Here is a 20,845-nt window from a genome sequence, read left to right on the forward strand (position 1 = left end):
TTTAGTAGCATTGTTTTGTTATCCTCACTGTTAGCAACCATTTCTTTGAAAAGATCAACCATCATGATGGGTTTGTTCTTTTCATCCCCAATATGATTTTAACTGTCCCAGGGAGAGCCTGTCGTGTGTACTTGGCACAAATACGGTTGAGAATGATAACGATATTAACTCACACATGAACTCTTGAACGAAAATACCTTCTTTTATTTGATAAGGGCACATGTCATTCCTATGTTTCTAATGCCTAGTTTGTCAGCTTCTTTGAAGACATTATACCGGCACACTTTATTTTTGATCTGCATTCACTGTTGAATATCTTATGGCATTGTCCTTTCCTGAGTAACTAATCAACAAAACATACTACTCCCCACCTTCAAAAAAAAAGGAAACACTACTTCCATCACCAAACATGCACATCGTAATCAACAAAAGAAAGGTGTGTCTTTTAACATGCTTATATGCTCAGATAACCTTTTTAAAGTAACCCAAAATCTCAAGAATTTGTCTTGTGGATCAGCAATGGTTTTGAGAGATCACAGACCCCAGAGATTAGATGACCTTCACAGGTGGAAAACTCTACAACTTAGCGTAGGGGTTATCCAACAGTTCATAAGCAGGAATTGTGAGGAATTCTTCAAACTCCTCAGAAAGAACCAACTTATCCATAAGTTGGGATGCCTGTGCAAGGCGAGCTTTTGATGTTCCTCCAAGCTTTTCAAGTTCTTCTTTGTGTATGGCCTTGTACAGATCAGGAGTGAACGGACGGCCATCCTCCAGCCGTACACCATGCCGCAACCACTGCCACAGCTGAGCTCGTGAAATTTCTGCCGTGGCTGCATCTTCCATCAAGTTATGGATAGCTACAGCTCCAACACCCTGCAAAGAAATGTTACATAACTATCAAATTTTTAACACTGATTAATGTAACAGTCCTAGTCTTGCTGTACTCTCAAATCTTGATGACAAGGTTTTGATGTTTTGTCTACACTTCTTCTTAAGCAGCTGTTTCTGCCTTCTATGGAAAGTCTTCAAAGCTGCCTCAGCAAGAGCAAGAAGCCTTAAACATTTCAAGGTCAACTAAATACAAGAAAGAACTAAATATTACCTTTTGGTGGAATGGAAAAGTGAAATCTGGCAGGTTTTGGAGAAATATATCGGGGGGGGGGGGGGATCGCTACAATGCTGGAAATATAATATGTTTCAATGTTAATTTACCGAGAGCCAGCTGTTGAGATACTGAAGGGCAACTTCAATGTTGACTCGTACACCTTCCTCTGTGATTTTACCACCAGGTACAGAGACGGATAGGATTTCTTCAACCTTCACGTTCACCTCTTCACGTAGACGGTGCTTTTGATGACATGCACCCTGCAAACCCTGCAGAGAAGAGAACACAGACTATTGAATGCCTGTTCAATTCTGATTTTTAATGAGTAAATTAACTAAACCAGGAAGCAATTGCATCTCTTTACGGTGGCGAATTTACCTTTAGTTATCAACTCTGTTGATAAACCAAACATTTGTTTCTACTCCCCACCAACACAGCACCACTGACAGTTTCTTTAGAAACAAACCCCCTCCTTATCCAGTATCTTATCAAGAGGCTGACAGTTACAGCCCACCCTAGCTAGGCTCAATTTCTGAGCCTCTCTATGGGTATTTCCGAAGAATTCGAAGACGCGAAGATCACCGCGGAAAAAACAAAGATCTCAAGCTTGAAGCAAAGATCTGAAAATTGGTTAAAATTTGCGTGATCAAATTGAACAATCAGATATAAAACTGTCAAAATTCGTAAAAACTACAGAAAATATCTGTTATTTCTGAATTTTGGCATTTGACCACATTTCACTGCGATTTTGACAACGGTTTTTACAGTCACTGCCGTGAAACCCAATGATGCTATTGAAGTGAAATATTTATCAACTGTGAATAACACTGAATAAACGTTTAAACCATATTAATCTGAAAAATGAAGATCTTCCTAGAAAAAACCCAGAAGATTTGCAAAAAATCGCGAAGAAAACGAAGACCGTAGGTACCCACAGAGAGGCTCATTTCTGTTGGTCTGCTGTCAGGTACTGCTTATTTTCCTTGAACAGTGGCTGATAATAAGCCATTCCCGAGTTGCAGTGAACCTCATTATGAAAGGGAGGCTAAGTGCAAAACTCTTTCATATGAAAATTAGTTTTGTTTACATGTGAATGAAAACTAATTTTCATAATAAAAACTTTGCACTTAGCCTCGCTTTCATAATGAGGTTCAAAGCAACTCGGAATTGGCCTATTGAGCCTTGACCCACACATGCCTTGGTGCTTTACTCCTGCGCAAAAGCAGCAGTCCATAAAATGACGAAGCTGGTCAATATGTTTAATGTAACACTCAGTAAGCTGGCATTCCATCCAAGGCATTCAACACAAACAAATAATTTTAGGGTGTGTTCGATTGACCCTATTCTGGAATAGGAATACAAACCATGATGACAAGAAATCCCTCATAAGAGGTTTCTAGAGTTACTGGAGTACAAACTTGCTCTCAAATAATCATGTGTTAGGGAAAGTTTCCAGAAATGTCTTCTCAAATGTACTTGAAAAGAAATATCTAACAGCCATTCCACTTATTTTTATTCTGGAATATGGTCAATCCAACGCGAACATTATTATGTAGTGTACGTGGGGGTTGTTCTGTGTACCCAAAGAAATTCCACTGTTAAATCATGTTTTATTGTATTCAAGGGTGACAATAATCCTGGATTTGCTTGAACAACACAGCCCAGATTTTTTTCGTTAGTCGATTGCTGCCTAAATGAAAAATACACTTGATCAGTTCTCACCTTCATGAAGATCTCCTTTGCAAAAGGTACAAGGTCAGGATGTGCAACCCAAGTTCCATCAAAACCATCTGCCACTTCTCGTTCCTTGTCCTGGCGAACCTTCTCAAAAGCCATCTTATTAACATTCTCATCTCTTCGGCTTGGGATAAATGCTGCCATTCCACCCATTGCGTGGGCGCCATGTTGATGGCACACTTGCACAAGGCGTTCTGTATAAGCTCGCATGAAGGGTACTGTCATTGTCACCTACATGTTAGAAAGGAAATTTTTTAATGTCTCTTGTCAAACAATTCCCTCAGGACTATAATGACAGTGGCTTTCTATGAATAAACATTCAAAAGACAAAATCTTTACTTTATAGACTACGGGGTAAGCTCAGATGACAGGGGGTTCATGAGTCAGCAATTTCAATAACTGTTGAGGTCGATGTCTGTGCTAACCAAAGTAGGTAGCTAACTAACAATTTTGCTGCAAAAATCAAGACAAAGTAGGTTGAAATGCTGCATACCATCTTACGATCTGGCAAAACACAATCAGGTTTCCTTGACAATCTCTTGATTGCTGAAAATATGTAATCCCATCTGCCAGCATTCATCGCGCAGCAGTGTTCTTTTATCTCATAGAGCATCTCCTCCATGTTGACCCCAGCAAGGAGTGTTTCTAACATCACAGTGGCACGGATAGTCCCTGAAAAACAATCAAGGAAAGTTATAACTTTCTTAAACTCTTGCTGCTATTTTGACCAGCCCAGGAAGCCTTAAATTCACAAAAACTTTTTAGAAATTGGAATGCCCTAGAGGCTGGTTGCCTCTCTGTCCAAATCAAGTGTGTTAGATGCAGAAATCTGTCCCTCACCTTTTGAAGCATGTTGCTGGGGATTCATATTATAAATGACTTGTCTTGAACCACGTATTGCTGTACATGGGCACAATCCCGGGGGGGTACTCCTATATATAAGCTGCCAGTATATGGGTATGTACCACTGTGAAGGGTATGGTTTTCAGGCAGTTAATTTTGGATAGGGTATAGAAATCAGAGAGTTTGGTCTAGAATAGGGTATCATTTTCCAGGAAACTGTTAAAATGCTTGAAGAATTTAGTCCAGACTAGGTTTCCCTGGAATTTACACTTAAAAAACATGTTTTAGCTGTTGTTGTACACGTACAAGATTTTGTTTTGGCTGCACTGTGATAGTGATGGAGTTTCTGGAAAATAGTGAGTCTGGCATAGGGAAGGGGTATTTGGTCCTTAGTCTAACGTAGGGATGCAAAATGCAGCTGAACTTGGTCTGGTTTAGGGTAAGGGTTTCAGACTCCCATTGGCACGCCCCAACCAAAAATGCAAAGGCAGCAGCCTTAGACTGTCTAAGTTTATATGAAAGACCAACCTCTTCAAGAGATAATATTGTAAAGGACTTCAAGAGCAGCTCACCTTGTGGCACTTTCATGTAATCTTGAGCAGCTTTAAACACATCATTCCACAGTCTTGTTTCCTGATGAGTCTCCATTTTTGGCAGATAGTAGTAGGGAGCTGAACCGTGAGCTAACCTTACATGGACGTTGTGAAAAAAGTACAGTCCAAAGTCCACCAGTGCACCAGCCATGGGCTCTCCGTCACACAGGATGTGTTTCTCGTCAAGATGCCAGCCTCGCGTACGGACTAATAGACATGCTGTCTTGTCCTTCAAACGACGCACCGATCCTATTGAACAATCAATAAACATTGTATTTCATGCTAGCCAATAACCACCCACATTTTTGCCATATTATTTATTCACCAACACTGGCTGGGATCATTTGCTCCAGACTTGTCACAGTTGTGCCAATCTCTTTGACGAGTCTTGGCTGGACCTTGTGCCCCTTTGGGCTCTTTCATACGTTTGAAGGGTTGACCATTGCAAAGTTGTAAATTTTGTAAATTTGTATTAATAGCAGATACAATTCCATGAAGAGATGATCAAATGTGATTTACGGTATGGGGAAATTGGAATTGGAAAGGTTGGTTTTTGAGGAGATGGGAAAACCAGAGTACCTGGAGATAAAACTCTAAGAAGAAGGATGAGAACCAACAACAAACTCAACCCACACATGATGCCCAGACTGGGAATCGAACCTGACCACATTGCTGGGAGACGCGTGCTCTCACCACTGCACCATCCCCGGTCTCCCATTCAATTCCCAACATCAACATGAATATTGCCCTTAGTATTAAAGTATTATTAGTATATTATAGTATTATGAATAGAAACACATTCTGGCCGATCTGGCCCTGGTCACCAGGGAAATGCACTACAGCCACTCATCCTCTAAGTTGTTTATGAAAAGCACAACTTAGTTGAAAAACAAAAACATCAGCTTACCATCGGCATTAGTGAAACTAATAGTCTTCTTGTTGGCATCCAAAAGGTTGATCTGCCCCTCGACGATATTCTTCCAAGACGGAGTGAGAGAGTCTTCAAAGTCAGCCATGTACATGTCGGCACCACTGTTCAAGGCGTTGATAACCATCTTACGATCAGTTGGTCCTGTGATCTCTACATGTCGCATCTGCAGGTCATGAGGAACAGCTGCTACTTTCCAGTCTTTTGTGTGATGTGCTTCAGGATACTTAATGGGTTGGCCAGCATTGATTGCTGCTTGAATTTCCATTCGTTTCTTGAGCAACTTTTTCCTCTGGTAGTTAAAACTCCGATGCAGATCAGCTAAGAACTCCAGGGCATCATAGGACAGAATCTGAGCATACTCTTCTTTTACTTCACCTGTGATTTCCACTCCTAGTAAAGAAATAATAATTATTATAATAAACATAGGATGTGTCAGAGGCAGCATCAACAAGCAGATGATAGAGGAATCTGGAAGGAGAGAGCATGCAGCCTAACTCTCTACTAACAAAATATGGAACATTGGTGTTGAATCAAAGTGCCTGATCTTCTAATACTAACCAGGGATACAATTCAGTAAGGTTGGTCATACCAAGAGGGTGATGTGCACACAGTATACTCATTCTTTTGGGGTCCAAATTAAATTAACATGGTTTTTGAGGAGAGGGGAAAACCGAACTTGGAGAAAAAACTCTCAGAGGAAGGGACAAGAACCAACAACAAACTCAACCCACATATGACGCAGAGTCTGGGAATCAAACCTGAGCCACTGCACCATCCCAGCTCCTCATAAAATTAAAGATTATTATGCAGCAGTTGCTTCTAAGCACAAACTATAATTAAACAGTAAAATCCTCTTCCCCTAGATATACCTATGACATATCAAATGGCACAAACTGTTTTATGTTTGTGTGGCCAAGAGCTTTTTTTTTTAAGTGAGATCCAAATTATTTCACATGTGTGCTAAAGCATGTTGCATGATTATGACAAAGAATTGTTTAAAAAGTATCCTGAATAACACAGACTTGTAAAAGCACAAAAAATTCCACTTGCTGTGCTGTCACCCAAACCACCCCCTATCCCCTCTAATCCCTGGTTGTCCCATACTGCAACTGCTATTTCCTTGGTTCTGAAAACACCATGCATTTGTCTGGGCCTGAAGTATCGGTCCGGCCACAACACCACCGTGAGCAGCTTGGATCAACTTAAAATTACGTGAATTACAAAGAATGAACTCACCTTGTGGGCACCTCATTGTTGGCAGTTTGCTTGCTTTTCTGACAGGCTGTGGTATAATTTAATAATAAACATACACTTCAGTAAAAAATACAACCATTCACATCAACAAGATGGAGGACTTAGTTTTATCATGTTGCTACAGGCTTCGAACTTAAACATCGCAGGCAAAACTGAAAATCTTTTACAGCATGATGAATAGCATCACAGCAAAGTAGAGCTGTATTGCTCAGGATCTCAAGCTAAGAACTACCATGAAAAAAAAAACGACAAACAGCACCACAGTATTGTTCTGCTAAAAAGTTTTCACTTGAATATCAAGACTTTTGGAATTCATCCACAGATGTAAAAGTTGGATGGCACAGTTTATATATTTTGCACAGAGCTGGCAGCAGGCTTATGTTTTATAAGATTGTAAATGAACTGGTTGCAGCTGATTTTTCTGATAAACTTATTCAAGACATCTTCATCCTAAATCATTTTTACTCAACCTTAGAAAACAAGATGTATATCCACTGTCAAACAGTGGAACAATTTGCCGACCTATCTTGTCTCAGCTGCAACTCTTGAGTCCTTCAAGGGACTTCTGTGATCTATATCATTAGGGGTGCTTTTCATTTGTCCAAAAATTGCAGAAATTTCAGGTGAAAAATTGAATGGAACAGAAACTTTCTAGAATAAAATTTCTGAATTTTGGGTATACCTTGCAAAGTTGTCGTAATGTTCTAGAAAATCAGAACAATCTTCTCAGGTCCAGCTGTCTCAGACACGTGTCGACTGTGTTATTTCGCTTTACGTAAAAAAATTTGTGAATTATGGAACAGGTTTATTTCAAGTTGGTTGCAGTGACCCGGAAAATACTATTCCATTCAGCAGCTAAAGTTTTTGAAAGTTCAAACAGGATTTTACAATAACTGTCCAAATTCCCGCACGCTGATTGGCTCGTAGCTATTGTCTATAATAGTACAGACAATAAAAATGACGTTAGATGTAAAGCGCGCGCTTTCTCAACGAAAAAATAGCCAATTCCGCTCGTATTTTTTCCATGTTATTGTAAAAAACAAATCGACGGCAGTTTTTTATGGTCTATACTCTTATAGACCATAATTTGTTTAAAGTACTGTAAAGTCCATCTTTACGCTGACGACACCCTGTTGTTTTTTGAAAGCAGTTCTGTGCAAGCTATTGAGGCTGCTTTGTCCCAAGACCTCGACCACGTTGTTGGATGGTTGAACCAAAACTATCTCATGTTAAATCACTCGAAGACCAAAGTTATGCTTTTGGGAACTCACCAAAAATTTAACTCAGTCCAGTCATTCGCAGTTAGTGTTAATGACACAGATCTTGGAAGGATATACAAATTTAAATACCTGGGCGTGTTTCTGGATCCTTGCCTAAATTGGAACGAACACATTGATCATATCGGAAATAAAATCTCGTCCCGCCTTGGAATGCTTCGTAGAGGCCGGAAAGTCATCCCAAAAGAAGCTTGCATTACTCTGTTTAATGCTATGGTTCTACCGTTATTTGATTACTGTTGCGTTGTGTGGGATGGTTGCGGTCAGGGAAACAAGATCTACCTTCTCAAGCGAGCTGCGGGAATAATTGCGGGTCGCAAGGCTACTGATACCGATATACAGCAAACATTGAAGTGGCCATCCCTTCAATGCTGCAGAGAATACCAAAAGTGCATACAGGTCTATAAGTGTATCAATGGCTTGGCCGCAGCTTATCTGCTAGATGACTTCCACTCCTTGGAGCAGATCCATAACTACAACACTAGGAACAAAGACCTTATTCGCCTGCCTCTTGCCAAGACTACTAAATTTCAAACATCTTTTAAGTACAATGCCGCCAAATCCTGGAACACTCTTCCTCGTAACTTATGTCATGATCAGTCTCTCACTAGTTTTAAACTGAGAGTCAAGAAACATCTAAATCACCTTAGTTAATTTCTCACCTTCATGAACTCTTTGAATGATTTTTGCTTTCATTTCTATATTTGATTATTTATTCTTATTATTTTATACAGATCTCCATTTAAACCAGCTACGCTGAATTGGAATTTCTGTTTAAATAAATGTATATAAATAAATAAATAAATAAATAAATAATGTTTGGCTGAATGGAAAGCTTCCCAGGACTGCTGCTGCCTGGGCACAAAAGCCTCACACAGAGGGCATGCCCTGCCTTGGTGCCCCTCTTGTTCAGGCTACTCCTACAATGCAGGTCAAAAGTGTTGGGACACTTAGCGAGATACTACTGAAATAATCTCCCCCCACCCCCTCCCCCCCCAAGCAATGTTGAGATTTGACACTACAACACAGATTTCAACAAAAATACTGTTTATCTGCATCTTCCAACATTGTTTGGGGGGGAGGGGGTGGTACGCTCCAATTGTGACCCCAAAAAGCCAACTTTACTTGGAATACATGATTATTGGACAGGTGTCCCAACTACTTTTGACCTGCATTGTCTGAGTTAGGGGTGAACATCCAGGCCCTTTTCTCGGATGTGGAGGAACGTACAAATGATGTTGACCTAAATTTGGAAAATGCAACATCTATTTAGTACATCACTGGACATTTTAGGGTTCTAATTGGGGTGGAAGTGCGCTAAATAGGCCGTTCGAATTCGTGGCATTGTCAATTCGCTCTTTGTGACGTTACGGAGTTTCTTGTTTTCTTCCGTTGTGTAAAAGAAAATGGTTTATCGCGGACATATAGATGCACAGACGAAAGCGTAGTACTGATTGAAAAGTCTTTCGGACTTAAATTTCCTAAAATGAACTGTTTGCTAAGTAGGCTCGAATTTTGCAGTGACGGTCTACACGGTCTACCATAGCAAATGACTTAAAAATAGATAACATATCATATTTCTTACAGAGTGATGGTAGACCGTGTTGTGATGGTAGACCGTCATAAAATGATACATAACACATGGAATGCTTTCACCCCTGACTGTATTTTATCGTTGGCCATTTATAACTATTTAGGATTGACTACAAATGACATTAGTGCAAGTGTTTTGGTTTTATTGTGATCTTGCAAAAGTCACGCATTCTCGACGTGACATAACCAAATAGTGTGACATTGTTTTCCCTCAGTCACAAAATAAAGCAAAGACTTGTGTTTAATACTTTGTGGCCTCATTCTCCCCTAGACAATTTTTTCTTTAGTATTTAGTACGGCCGCCTCTACTGTTTAGAACTAAATCTAATCGCTTATACATTGACCCGATAGTATTGTCAATAATTTCTCTTCGCACTACGAACGTGTAAGTTTCACCTGTCGTAATTGCAATGCAAACACGTCCTGAAAAATGTAACTAGCTTAAAGCAATTTGCTGAAATAAGCGTGTATCACAATGTATATTCACAAAGGTCTAATTTTCAAGACTCATTTCTAAGCAACTGGTTTTCCCCTTAAAACGGCACGCGATCACAATAGAACGTGTGTTTATGTCCCTAACAAGAACGTCAACAAACGCTTATCTCCGAAATCTAATGACGGTTTTGGCGCAACCTATGCACGTAAATAAACTTGTTTGACGTTAATGCTCAGTAAATAACTTTGAATCACGTCCTTACAGACCGCACAAGCGAAAATGGCCCTATATCACTTCTTTATTTCCAAACTTAGGCATATTTTCTGACTTGCTAACTGAAAACAATGAAAACTGCGGCTATGACGTCATTCGAAAAATAACCCAAAATTACCTTTCTTCCTCTGCCATTTGTAATCCATGAAACATCCACCAATAAAACCCAATTTTGCCAAAACCCCTCACAAATAGCCAAACGTAGACCACTTCCCAAAGCGATCCATAAACTAACAGAATGCTCATACAGCGTCAAAGCGCTCAGACAATGCAGGTCAAAAGTGTTGGGACACTTAGCGAGATACTACTGAAATAATCTCCCCCCACCCCCTCCCCCCCCAAGCAATGTTGAGATTTGACACTACAACACAGATTTCAACAAAAATACTGTTTATCTGCATCTTCCAACATTGTTTGGGGGGGAGGGGGTGGTACGCTCCAATTGTGACCCCAAAAAGCCAACTTTACTTGGAATACATGATTATTGGACAGGTGTCCCAACTACTTTTGACCTGCATTGTCTGAGTTAGGGGTGAACATCCAGGCCCTTTTCTCGGATGTGGAGGAACGTACAAATGATGTTGACCTAAATTTGGAAAATGCAACATCTATTTAGTACATCACTGGACATTTTAGGGTTCTAATTGGGGTGGAAGTGCGCTAAATAGGCCGTTCGAATTCGTGGCATTGTCAATTCGCTCTTTGTGACGTTACGGAGTTTCTTGTTTTCTTCCGTTGTGTAAAAGAAAATGGTTTATCGCGGACATATAGATGCACAGACGAAAGCGTAGTACTGATTGAAAAGTCTTTCGGACTTAAATTTCCTAAAATGAACTGTTTGCTAAGTAGGCTCGAATTTTGCAGTGACGGTCTACACGGTCTACCATAGCGAATGACTTAAAAATAGATAACATATCATATTTCTTACAGAGTGATGGTAGACCGTGTTGTGATGGTAGACCGTCATAAAATGATACATAACACATGGAATGCTTTCACCCCTGACTGTATTTTATCGTTGGCCATTTATAACTATTTAGGATTGACTACAAATGACATTAGTGCAAGTGTTTTGGTTTTATTGTGATCTTGCAAAAGTCACGCATTCTCGACGTGACATAACCAAATAGTGTGACATTGTTTTCCCTCAGTCACAAAATAAAGCAAAGACTTGTGTTTAATACTTTGTGGCCTCATTCTCCCCTAGACAATTTTTTCTTTAGTATTTAGTACGGCCGCCTCTACTGTTTAGAACTAAATCTAATCGCTTATACATTGACCCGATAGTATTGTCAATAATTTCTCTTCGCACTACGAACGTGTAAGTTTCACCTGTCGTAATTGCAATGCAAACACGTCCTGAAAAATGTAACTAGCTTAAAGCAATTTGCTGAAATAAGCGTGTATCACAATGTATATTCACAAAGGTCTAATTTTCAAGACTCATTTCTAAGCAACTGGTTTTCCCCTTAAAACGGCACGCGATCACAATAGAACGTGTGTTTATGTCCCTAACAAGAACGTCAACAAACGCTTATCTCCGAAATCTAATGACGGTTTTGGCGCAACCTATGCACGTAAATAAACTTGTTTGACGTTAATGCTCAGTAAATAACTTTGAATCACGTCCTTACAGACCGCACAAGCGAAAATGGCCCTATATCACTTCTTTATTTCCAAACTTAGGCATATTTTCTGACTTGCTAACTGAAAACAATGAAAACTGCGGCTATGACGTCATTCGAAAAATAACCCAAAATTACCTTTCTTCCTCTGCCATTTGTAATCCATGAAACATCCACCAATAAAACCCAATTTTGCCAAAACCCCTCACAAATAGCCAAACGTAGACCACTTCCCAAAGCGATCCATAAACTAACAGAATGCTCATACAGCGTCAAAGCGCTCAGACAATGCAGGTCAAAAGTGTTGGGACACTTAGCGAGATACTACTGAAATAATCTCCCCCCACCCCCTCCCCCCCCAAGCAATGTTGAGATTTGACACTACAACACAGATTTCAACAAAAATACTGTTTATCTGCATCTTCCAACATTGTTTGGGGGGGAGGGGGTGGTACGCTCCAATTGTGACCCCAAAAAGCCAACTTTACTTGGAATACATGATTATTGGACAGGTGTCCCAACTACTTTTGACCTGCATTGTACATCTGCCGAGGCCGCACGTGGCCTTGGGCCCATCTAATTACTATTGATTTCTCTTTAGTTTATTTAACGTCCCCAATTAACTGTAAAGCTTAACATACAGACACTTAAACAAAAGTGTTGAATAATAAGATATTGGACTTGGAGATTTGGAATGCGTTCAATGACCTCTGAATCCATATCAGAAATCAGCTAAATGGTCAGTTTAACACCAGTGTAATATCTGTTTGTTTTGATCAGGAGGGTTGGGCAATCAATATCACCAATAAATTATTCTAATATATGATGGAATGATGTGGCACAAAAATCATGAAAGCCTGCATGATTTGACAAAATTCAGGACTTAATTAAGCCAGTTATAAGCCAGTTGGTATTTCGTGACAGAAGACATGAATCGAAAAAATTCATTTAACCGCATGCTAGCTCGCGCTAACACAAGATCTTTAAGATTTACAACCGCGTGCTTTTAATTATTTAAGAGGCAGCTCAGAGAAGTTCCTACCAAAAACAAACATTCTGATTTTTTAGTTTGGTAAAACTACTATTAGCTTATATAACAACTCCCGAGTTTTGACACGTGCCCGTTTCAGACACGTAGAAGACCTCAAAACGAAACGAACGAAACATTGCAAGACACTATGAGAGCAATCGTTAAATATTCTGGCATACTTACAGAGGAATTGAGAGTTCTTTGAAGTAGAAAACTTCCGTTTAAACCCAGTTTATACGAGATTCTGAGATTTTGCTCTGCAATAATGGTGGCCTGTTATGCCTCGTTTTTGTGCAAGATCAAAGTCCATTGAAACTGTCGCGGGGTGTGTATGGAGGAGTGACCAAGTTGTGGGTAGGGAGGGTAAGGGGGTGTGAGATGGGAGCGTGTTCACATTTATATATGGTCGCACGAAAAGCTCCTGAAAGAAACAGAATAATCCAAGTTGATTTGCGAAAATCTTCCATAGTGTTGAAACCTTCATTTGGCATATACATCGAGAAGGAAATTTCTACAAATCACCAGCAGTCGCCCGTAGCAACCAAACTATTGCAACCTACGTAAATTATTGCGTCAGATTTTTCCCGAGGAAAACAAACTTTGCAATTGTGAAACCCAATTAACCTTATAACTATAACAGTACTAGTTTGATCAATAGGCCCCTTTAAGAGGTAAATTGATCTGTTTATATTGAACTGCAAGAAATCAAGTTTTTGCCCTCGATGAAAAGAGGCAGCAAGCGACGCGGTTGGTCATATCAACAAGCCCAGTGAGGCATTGGCGCGCTATCGATAGCGCACCAATGAAAAACCACAATAAAACAATAGATTATCCTGTCCACCAATGAAAAACAAATCCTCTCGTGAGTGATCAAAGTTCACAGCGCATAAATTTACTAAACATTCTGTAAAATCCCTTAGTTTTCTTCTCAAAGTATTTTTCCAGTGAACCTTTTTGGAAGCACGGTTCAACCAAGCTCACAAGAGCCGATATATCAAAGTTTCCCAATCTTTTCTACAGTTGATATCAACAATGTATTCCAAACACGAGCGATATCCAGGAATTAAGAGGAACTACAGCCAAGCAGATGTCGAAAAGTTAAGGGGCTCGTTGAAAATCGAGTATACTCTGGCAAAGCGTGGCTCGATAAAGCTCTGGAATTACTTGACTCGTGGAGGAAACTTTTACATCAACGCTTTAGGAGCACTCACAGGTAAGATGGACTGTGAATAGTTACGCATCGCCCGAATCTTTTATTTTGACAGAGGTACGATTTTCGCTCCACGTGAAAAACACTCCGTTTCCCTAATATGGTGAACGCCACGATGTGGCGCGCGATTCGCTTGCGTCTAAATATGGGTCTAGCCATTCTTTCACATTCTTATATTGGAGATTTTGATACCTTCAATGTTTTTTCTCTGTTTTAATCGAAATCCTCGACTAAATTTCGGGAAGAAAAATTTTTCAGCGCCACGTCAACTCACGAAAACCAAGTGACGTGGAAAGTTTCACGATCGTCACATTTTCGAACTTTGAACCGGGGGCCTCTTTACACAGGATCGCGGTTTTCTACTTGATTTCCTAGAAACAATGAGTACATTGTCAAAACGAAAACCAAGCGATTTTTGAGATGCAGTGAAGAGAATATCATCCGAACGTCATCTTTTATATTTTAAGGGTTTCAAGTGATTGCGTGAGAGCGTGGGGGACTTCTGTTCTTACTTTTTTGTCTTTCCTTTCCCAATGCATGACTATTTTTATAGAATATAGGTAGACGACAAGATAAATGAAAAAAAAAAAAAAACCGAAAATAAAATAGTTTTGATCATTTTATTTTCTGATTAAAATGATTAAAAAAAAAAAAAAAGAAAAGAAAATAATTTTAGTCATTGTATTTTCTGATTAAACAATCTTGTGATTTCAGGTGGTCAGGCGGTACAGATGGCCAAGGCAGGCTTAAAAGCCATTTACCTCAGTGGCTGGCAAGTTGCTGGTGACAACAATCTTGCTGCCCAGACGTATCCTGATCAGAGCTTGTACCCTGCTAACTCCGCACCTAAACTGGTGGAGCGGATTAACAATGCCTTCATCAGAGCTGATCAGATCGCGCATATGGAAAGAACCGACAAGCACATTGACTACTTTCTACCGATTGTTGCTGACTGTGAAGCTGGATTCGGGGGACCACTGAATGCGTTTGAACTCACCAAGTCTATGGTAATGTGATCACCTTTAATACTTAAAATTCTGCCCTCTGTTTCGATGCTATTTTCAGACTCGTTAGGAAGAAATCTATAATCCCCTTCTCAAATTCAAAATGCTTTGACACTCTCTAAAGAGGGTAATTCCAAATTCCAAAGTGAAACCAATTACTCTGAAAAGACTAATGGTTAATAAAAACAGTAATGTATTCAGTGGTTGTGATATGAACACTCACAATAATAATATTGGAAAAGGGAGTTCACTGAGTCCCAAGAGTTTTGTTTGAGTGGTTTGTCATTATAATTCCCACAGAACCTTCACAACATTAAGGTAATTCATATCAAGTTAGTCACAATTCTAGCAGCCACCACACTAAAGCTTGGGAAAATATAGGTTCAATTTCCACTGCTTGCTTGGGTCTGGTATACCTCCGCGCCAGTTGGTAATGGAGCATAAGGCTAACTATCCTAAGGTCAACAAAGGCTCTACGGCTGTAGGTATCAGGTTGTTTTGTTTTGTGGGCTTAACCTTTGAAATTCGTGGAAACAAATTCATCACCTGGTAAGAGATGCTGTGCTGTGCTGGCAAAATTAATTTGTTCTCATGGCAGAATAATACAAGGCTGGATAGATCCAGATCCAGACTTTCTAACAAATGAAGGGGTGCACAGAATAAGGCCTCAAGTGACTTTTGATGTAAGGTCAAATTCTCCTTTTATTTCACAAGTGAAAACAAGAAAATTTGGAAGGAGATTCTAGCAGTTTATCAGAAATCCCTTAGGGCTTCTTTTCCAGGTACCCCTTCAAATGTTGACCATTTGAAATATTTTATCATCACGGTAAAAAAACCTTTGATATATGAAGGGATCATGCAGTCACTTGTCCTACTTTAAACTAAGTATAGAAAGTAAGTAGGTAAGACTTTATTTTATGGGGGTGATATCTGACAGTAATGAAACTGATAAACTGCTGGTAATGGCCCTATGGGCACTGGATCTGTGATTAATCTGTCTTACAAAATTTATTTTTCGACAGATTGCAGCAGGTGCGTCGGCAGTACACTTTGAAGATCAACTGGCTTCAGAAAAGAAGTGTGGACACATGGGAGGAAAAGTTCTTGTGCCAACGCAACAGTTCATCAAGGTCTTAAATGCTGCCAGATTGGCTGCTGATGTTTTAGACGTCCCAGTTGTCATTGTTGGACGTACTGATGCCAATTCTGCTGCCCTGGTCACATCAGATATTGACCCTTATGACAGGCCATTCCTGACAGGTGAGAGAACTCCAGAGGGGTTCTTTCGTGCTAAAGCTGGCTTAGATCAAGCCATTGCCCGTGGCCTTGCCTATGCACCCTACTGTGATGTACTGTGGTGTGAAACAGGAAAGCCAAACTTGGAAGAAGCGCGCAGATTTGCCAATGCCATCCATGCACGCTACCCAGGAAAACCCTTGGCGTACAACTGTTCTCCATCGTTCAACTGGAAAGCCAATCTAAGCGATGCTGAGATCGCTGTGTTTCAGAGAGAACTGGGCAAAATGGGTTATCGATTTCAGTTTGTCACCTTGGCCGGCTTTCACTCGCTAAATCATGCCATGTTTAAGCTTGCACATGATTACAGAGACAATGGAATGTCTGCCTATACTAAGGTCCAAGAAGACGAGTTTGCACAGGCTAAAAATGGATTCACTGCTCACAAACATCAGAGGGAGGTCGGTACTGGATACTTTGACCAAGTTGCCATGGCAATCAGTGGTGGAACAAGCTCAACTACAGCATTGAAGGGTTCTACAGAAGAGGAGCAATTCACACACAAACCTTATGCAATAGCCAAACTATAAAGAAAAACAAGAAACAATCCAAAATATCTTTCCTAACTTCTAGATAAAAAATCTCATCTCCATAAATTGCATGGAATATTTTCCTTTAGAGTTATTTTGGAATACTAATTATTAATCAAAAGCATGTGTACTATTGTTATTCCCTTGTTGTCAATAATTTTATTATGATTAAAAACTCTTCATAACAAAAACACAGCTTCTGTAACATTGCAGCAAGACATTCTCTTGGAATTTGATGCACGTATTATGGAAAGGTAGTTACTTCATCCGTGGACTTGGTGGGGAAATGTTGGAAGTCAATGGACTGGCAATTTGAAGGTTTTCTTTGATGCTAGTGTGTCAGGGTTAGGATGGGTATTTGAGATAGTTCCTGGATCTTGATTCGTGTTGCAGTGGATAGATTGGAGTAGGTTAGCTGTTTTTTTTTCCCTTTTTTTTTTCTCAGTCACACTAAGGTATTTCTGAAGCTATTCTTTAGAATTAGTTCTATGACAGAGAGCTTTGAAAAGTTTTTTCTTTTTAAAAAGCACAACCTAAATACACTGAAGAATGCTTTAAAACAGGCATTATACATGTAGTCTGAAAGAGAACCTTAATGTAGCATAAATCATTTATTGAAATTTACGACCAAAATGAACACCCTTGAGCATTGAGATGGGGGATTCAATGTTACTTGGCAACAAAAATAATTCTTACCAGAGGGGACTGGGGGATTTCAAAGTCTTCAAGGCAACTTCCCACCTTGTACCAGGATGGGGGGTGCCAGCTTTCATTTGTCCAGTGCATTACATAACTAAGAAAACACTTTGCTTAAGTTTTGAGTAATGTTATGGATTTGATTTTTATTTATAATTTATTTCTCAAAGTAGGTTATTGTAATCTAAGTCAATATTCAGTAACTTATGCAATTTTATGTACTTTATTGTAAGCCAGTGTTTGAAATTTTAATAAGTGGACACAGCTTTTTGTTTTAAAACTGCTGTAGATGTTTTAAATGGTACCATATTGATAACATTCTGGGCTTCTATATTATTTGAAGAGAGCTGACTCTATGACAGCAGAGTTATTATAAAAAGCTTATTCTTTCACACTGTAAAATTTAATTCAACAATATTAGCTTCATTTTTCTATACTTCCGATGCATTCTGTCAAGAAGTCAATAAAGAGGCATCAAGCTAAAGTTGTGTTGTTATACTGCAATGACCAGTCAACTTCACAAAAGACCTGTTGTGGGTTTAAATAAATAAAAAAAACTAAGAACAGGGTCTTTTACAATCATAGTAACAACAGGCACACTGTAATGATTTGATTTAGCACCCTCCCCCCTTTCCTATAAGTGCTCCCCCCAAGAAGCATCCCTACCCCCAACTGCAAAAGGCACCCCTATTCCAATGAGCACCACATATATCATGGTATCACAAATCAACTGCTGCATTTTTGTTTCCTTTACAGAAATGAATTCTGTAAGAAAAGACGAGAAAACTCTATTATTCAGTCGTTCTGTTAAAAGTCTTTGTTTTTATCTTGTTCATTTAAGTGCTTATTATTCAAACGGATGTTTATGTCAAAAAAGGAATAAGTACTCTGTTGCCTGATAAGCGCCCATCCCTTAGCAATCAAAAGTGAATTTGTACCCCTGGTTGTATATTGAATTATTATGCTATTTGGTGCTTTGACAGATGCTAGAACCACACCCACGTTAAATAATAATTAGCTTTCTGACCATCAACTAGTAATAGGCCATTTCCAAGTTGTTTTGAACCTCAATATGAAAATGAAGCTAAATGTAAAGTTTCTATGAAATTTAGTTTTCATTGACATGCAAACAAAACTAATTTTCATATGAAAAGCTTTGCACTTAGCCTTGCTTTCAAAATGAGGTTCACAGCAATGTGGAAATAGCCAGTTTTCCACATCAGACATGAAATGAATGCAATATTTATAAGCTGACAAATTGTAAATAATTTATTGAGTGGTTTTCTCTCGTATCAAAGTTCTTTAAAAGAGCCTACTTGAATGTTGTTAGTTATTAGGTACTCTTTGATGTCAGAGCTCCTAAGGGTCATCAATTCATGTTCCCTATCATCCGAGCAGGCAAACAAATCAGGCCCCTCACCACATCCACCACATCCCATAAAACTCTTATATCCAGGATGCACCATCAGCTCACAAACAGTCTGTTTGTTATCTGTGATGTTGTGCGGCTGTTCTTTTTGTTTGAATGCATTTTCTAAAGCTTGTTTAAGTCTTTGGAGTGTCATGTCTTTTCCCATGGTGCTCAGTCCAATAAAATGACTTGGAAACCTGAAAGTGGTAAACAGCAACAAAATATTCAGTTTTTATGTAACAATCTCGCATCTAAGGTTGTTTTGTTGCTCTGTAATTTCCCCACTCCAAGACAGATGAAAATTGTACCGATGAATAAGAGCATTTCTAGGCAGTCAGTCAGGTGAAAACTATTTAACAAGATGTACGCTATCCCCCAAAAAAGTTGAAAAATACACATTGGGACAATATCCATCCATCTACAGACTGTACCTAAACAATCCCACATTATACCTTACTCGCACCAGTCTTCTCACAGTGGGGAAATATAAGGAAATACTTAAGATAAAACTATTCACAACTATTTCTTTCAAAGACAACAATTATTACATATCACCTTATTCCATGTCTGGAGAAAGCTAGTTTAGCATTTTGCGCATCTGTTACCATGGATATGAAGAAGCTTTTTCTTGGTTCTTCTATCCAATCACATTCATCCAAGTTTTTTTCCACTGGTATTCTTGTCCAGCGGATTCCAGTATTTTTCATGACCACAGCAAGAATTTCACACACTTGGGGTAAAACATGAATATGCTGATGTCCGTCAATATGTGTGGGTAACAATCCTACATTGTTAACAAACCACTGCAGTTGTGCCTGTATTTCTTGTTTAACCTTGTCAAGAACAGGATTCAATTAATAAACTTTCAATAACTGACTGATAATGTGCTCCACCCAATCTGCCTCTAGGTCTCTTTGATCAAGTCTGCAATTTTTCAGAAAAAAAATTATGCCCCTTTTTATTTATTTCAGAAAAATATGCCTTTGTGTGCACAAGATCTTGTTGAGCATGCCATACTCTACAGACTGGTTTATAATAGAACCAAAATCCTACATTGTCACTTACTCATTCAAAAGAGCAACCAACACCTACTCTTGGAGTAACTACACAATACCCTGCCACTTCTGACCACTATTGTCTTCAATATTATTAAACAACAAGGCCGATAACTATGCATCCTATTCTCATTATTTGAGATGCAAATAAGTCGCAGGGTATTCTGCAGTTAAGCTCTACTTTTTTTAAAATAAATTTTAACATGTTTTTAAGATGTCAGGTGGACGGGAGATGAGAGAACAAAGAAAATCATCAAATTCTTAACCGGTCTCAAACAAGGGCACAGATAGCAGTTAGCAGTAACTTTAACATACTTTTTTAACTTATAAAGTTTTCCATATTTTACTGACGATTTTCAGTATATAAATAAATAGAAATAATTAATAGATAAATAAATAAATAAATAAATAAATAAATAAATAAATAAATAAATAAATAAATAAATAGATAAACAAGAACTGGTGATTCATAGTTTAAGCTTGAGATTGCTTGATCACTACGTGGCATAAAAAAAATCCAATTCCTATAGGTCCGTCCTATAAAATATTAATTAACATCACTATCAAGTATTATTAAACAAATACCTCATCCAAATCTATTTCTCCTCTTTTTATAGCTTCTCTAAATCCAAACTTTCCCCTCAATAAACCATTCTCTACAGTAAGAGAGCTGTAATGTGTTTTCATCGGACAGCCTTCTGTAAGATTTAGGTGAAGTCCAAGAGGAATTCCCCATTGTCGCGATAATTGTACAGCCTCTGACGCCTTCACCGCGTTAACAAGGACAGTAGCACTTGAAACTACCCCATTTTGAAATGCCTCCACTATTCCACGGTTCCTTTGATCACAATATCCAAAGTCATCAGCATTTATTACCAGCCAACGTACAAATCTTTCGTTACCGTCCTCCACTTCCGCCATAAGCTTTGGGGATCATTATTTC

At 39.0% G+C, this 20,845-nt stretch overlaps 3 protein-coding genes across 3 annotated transcripts; 1 reads left to right on the plus strand and 2 right to left on the minus strand.

Moving 5' to 3' along the window:
* Positions 1 to 183: 183 nt before the first annotated feature.
* On the minus strand, positions 184 to 13,019 carry LOC146452761 (uncharacterized). Its single transcript, XM_085097701.1, has 8 exons — positions 12,884 to 13,019; positions 6,449 to 6,494; positions 5,189 to 5,602; positions 4,261 to 4,530; positions 3,339 to 3,517; positions 2,831 to 3,076; positions 1,216 to 1,377; positions 184 to 876 (listed from the first exon to the last, which is right to left on the minus strand). The coding sequence occupies exons 2-8, from the start codon at positions 6,462 to 6,464 to the stop codon at positions 577 to 579; spliced, it is 1,587 nt and encodes a 528-aa protein (XP_084953827.1). The 5' UTR covers positions 6,465 to 6,494; positions 12,884 to 13,019; the 3' UTR covers positions 184 to 576.
* Positions 13,020 to 13,557: 538 nt separating this feature from the next.
* LOC146452762 (uncharacterized) lies at positions 13,558 to 17,920 on the plus strand. The gene is made up of 3 exons (XM_085097702.1): positions 13,558 to 13,913; positions 14,625 to 14,917; positions 15,937 to 17,920. Exons 1-3 carry the CDS (start codon positions 13,733 to 13,735, stop codon positions 16,738 to 16,740), a joined length of 1,278 nt encoding a protein of 425 aa, XP_084953828.1. The 5' UTR covers positions 13,558 to 13,732; the 3' UTR covers positions 16,741 to 17,920.
* On the minus strand, positions 17,359 to 20,838 carry LOC146452763 (carbohydrate deacetylase-like). The gene is made up of 3 exons (XM_085097703.1): positions 20,488 to 20,838; positions 19,403 to 19,680; positions 17,359 to 19,044 (listed from the first exon to the last, which is right to left on the minus strand). Exons 1-3 carry the CDS (start codon positions 20,821 to 20,823, stop codon positions 18,729 to 18,731), a joined length of 930 nt encoding a protein of 309 aa, XP_084953829.1. The 5' UTR covers positions 20,824 to 20,838; the 3' UTR covers positions 17,359 to 18,728.
* Between the last annotated feature and the right edge of the window lie 7 nt (positions 20,839 to 20,845).

This window comes from Pavona decussata, unplaced genomic scaffold, assembly GCF_977016875.1.
Source record: "Pavona decussata unplaced genomic scaffold, jaPavDecu1.1 SCAFFOLD_366, whole genome shotgun sequence".
Taxonomy (NCBI): Eukaryota; Metazoa; Cnidaria; class Anthozoa; order Scleractinia; family Agariciidae; genus Pavona; species Pavona decussata.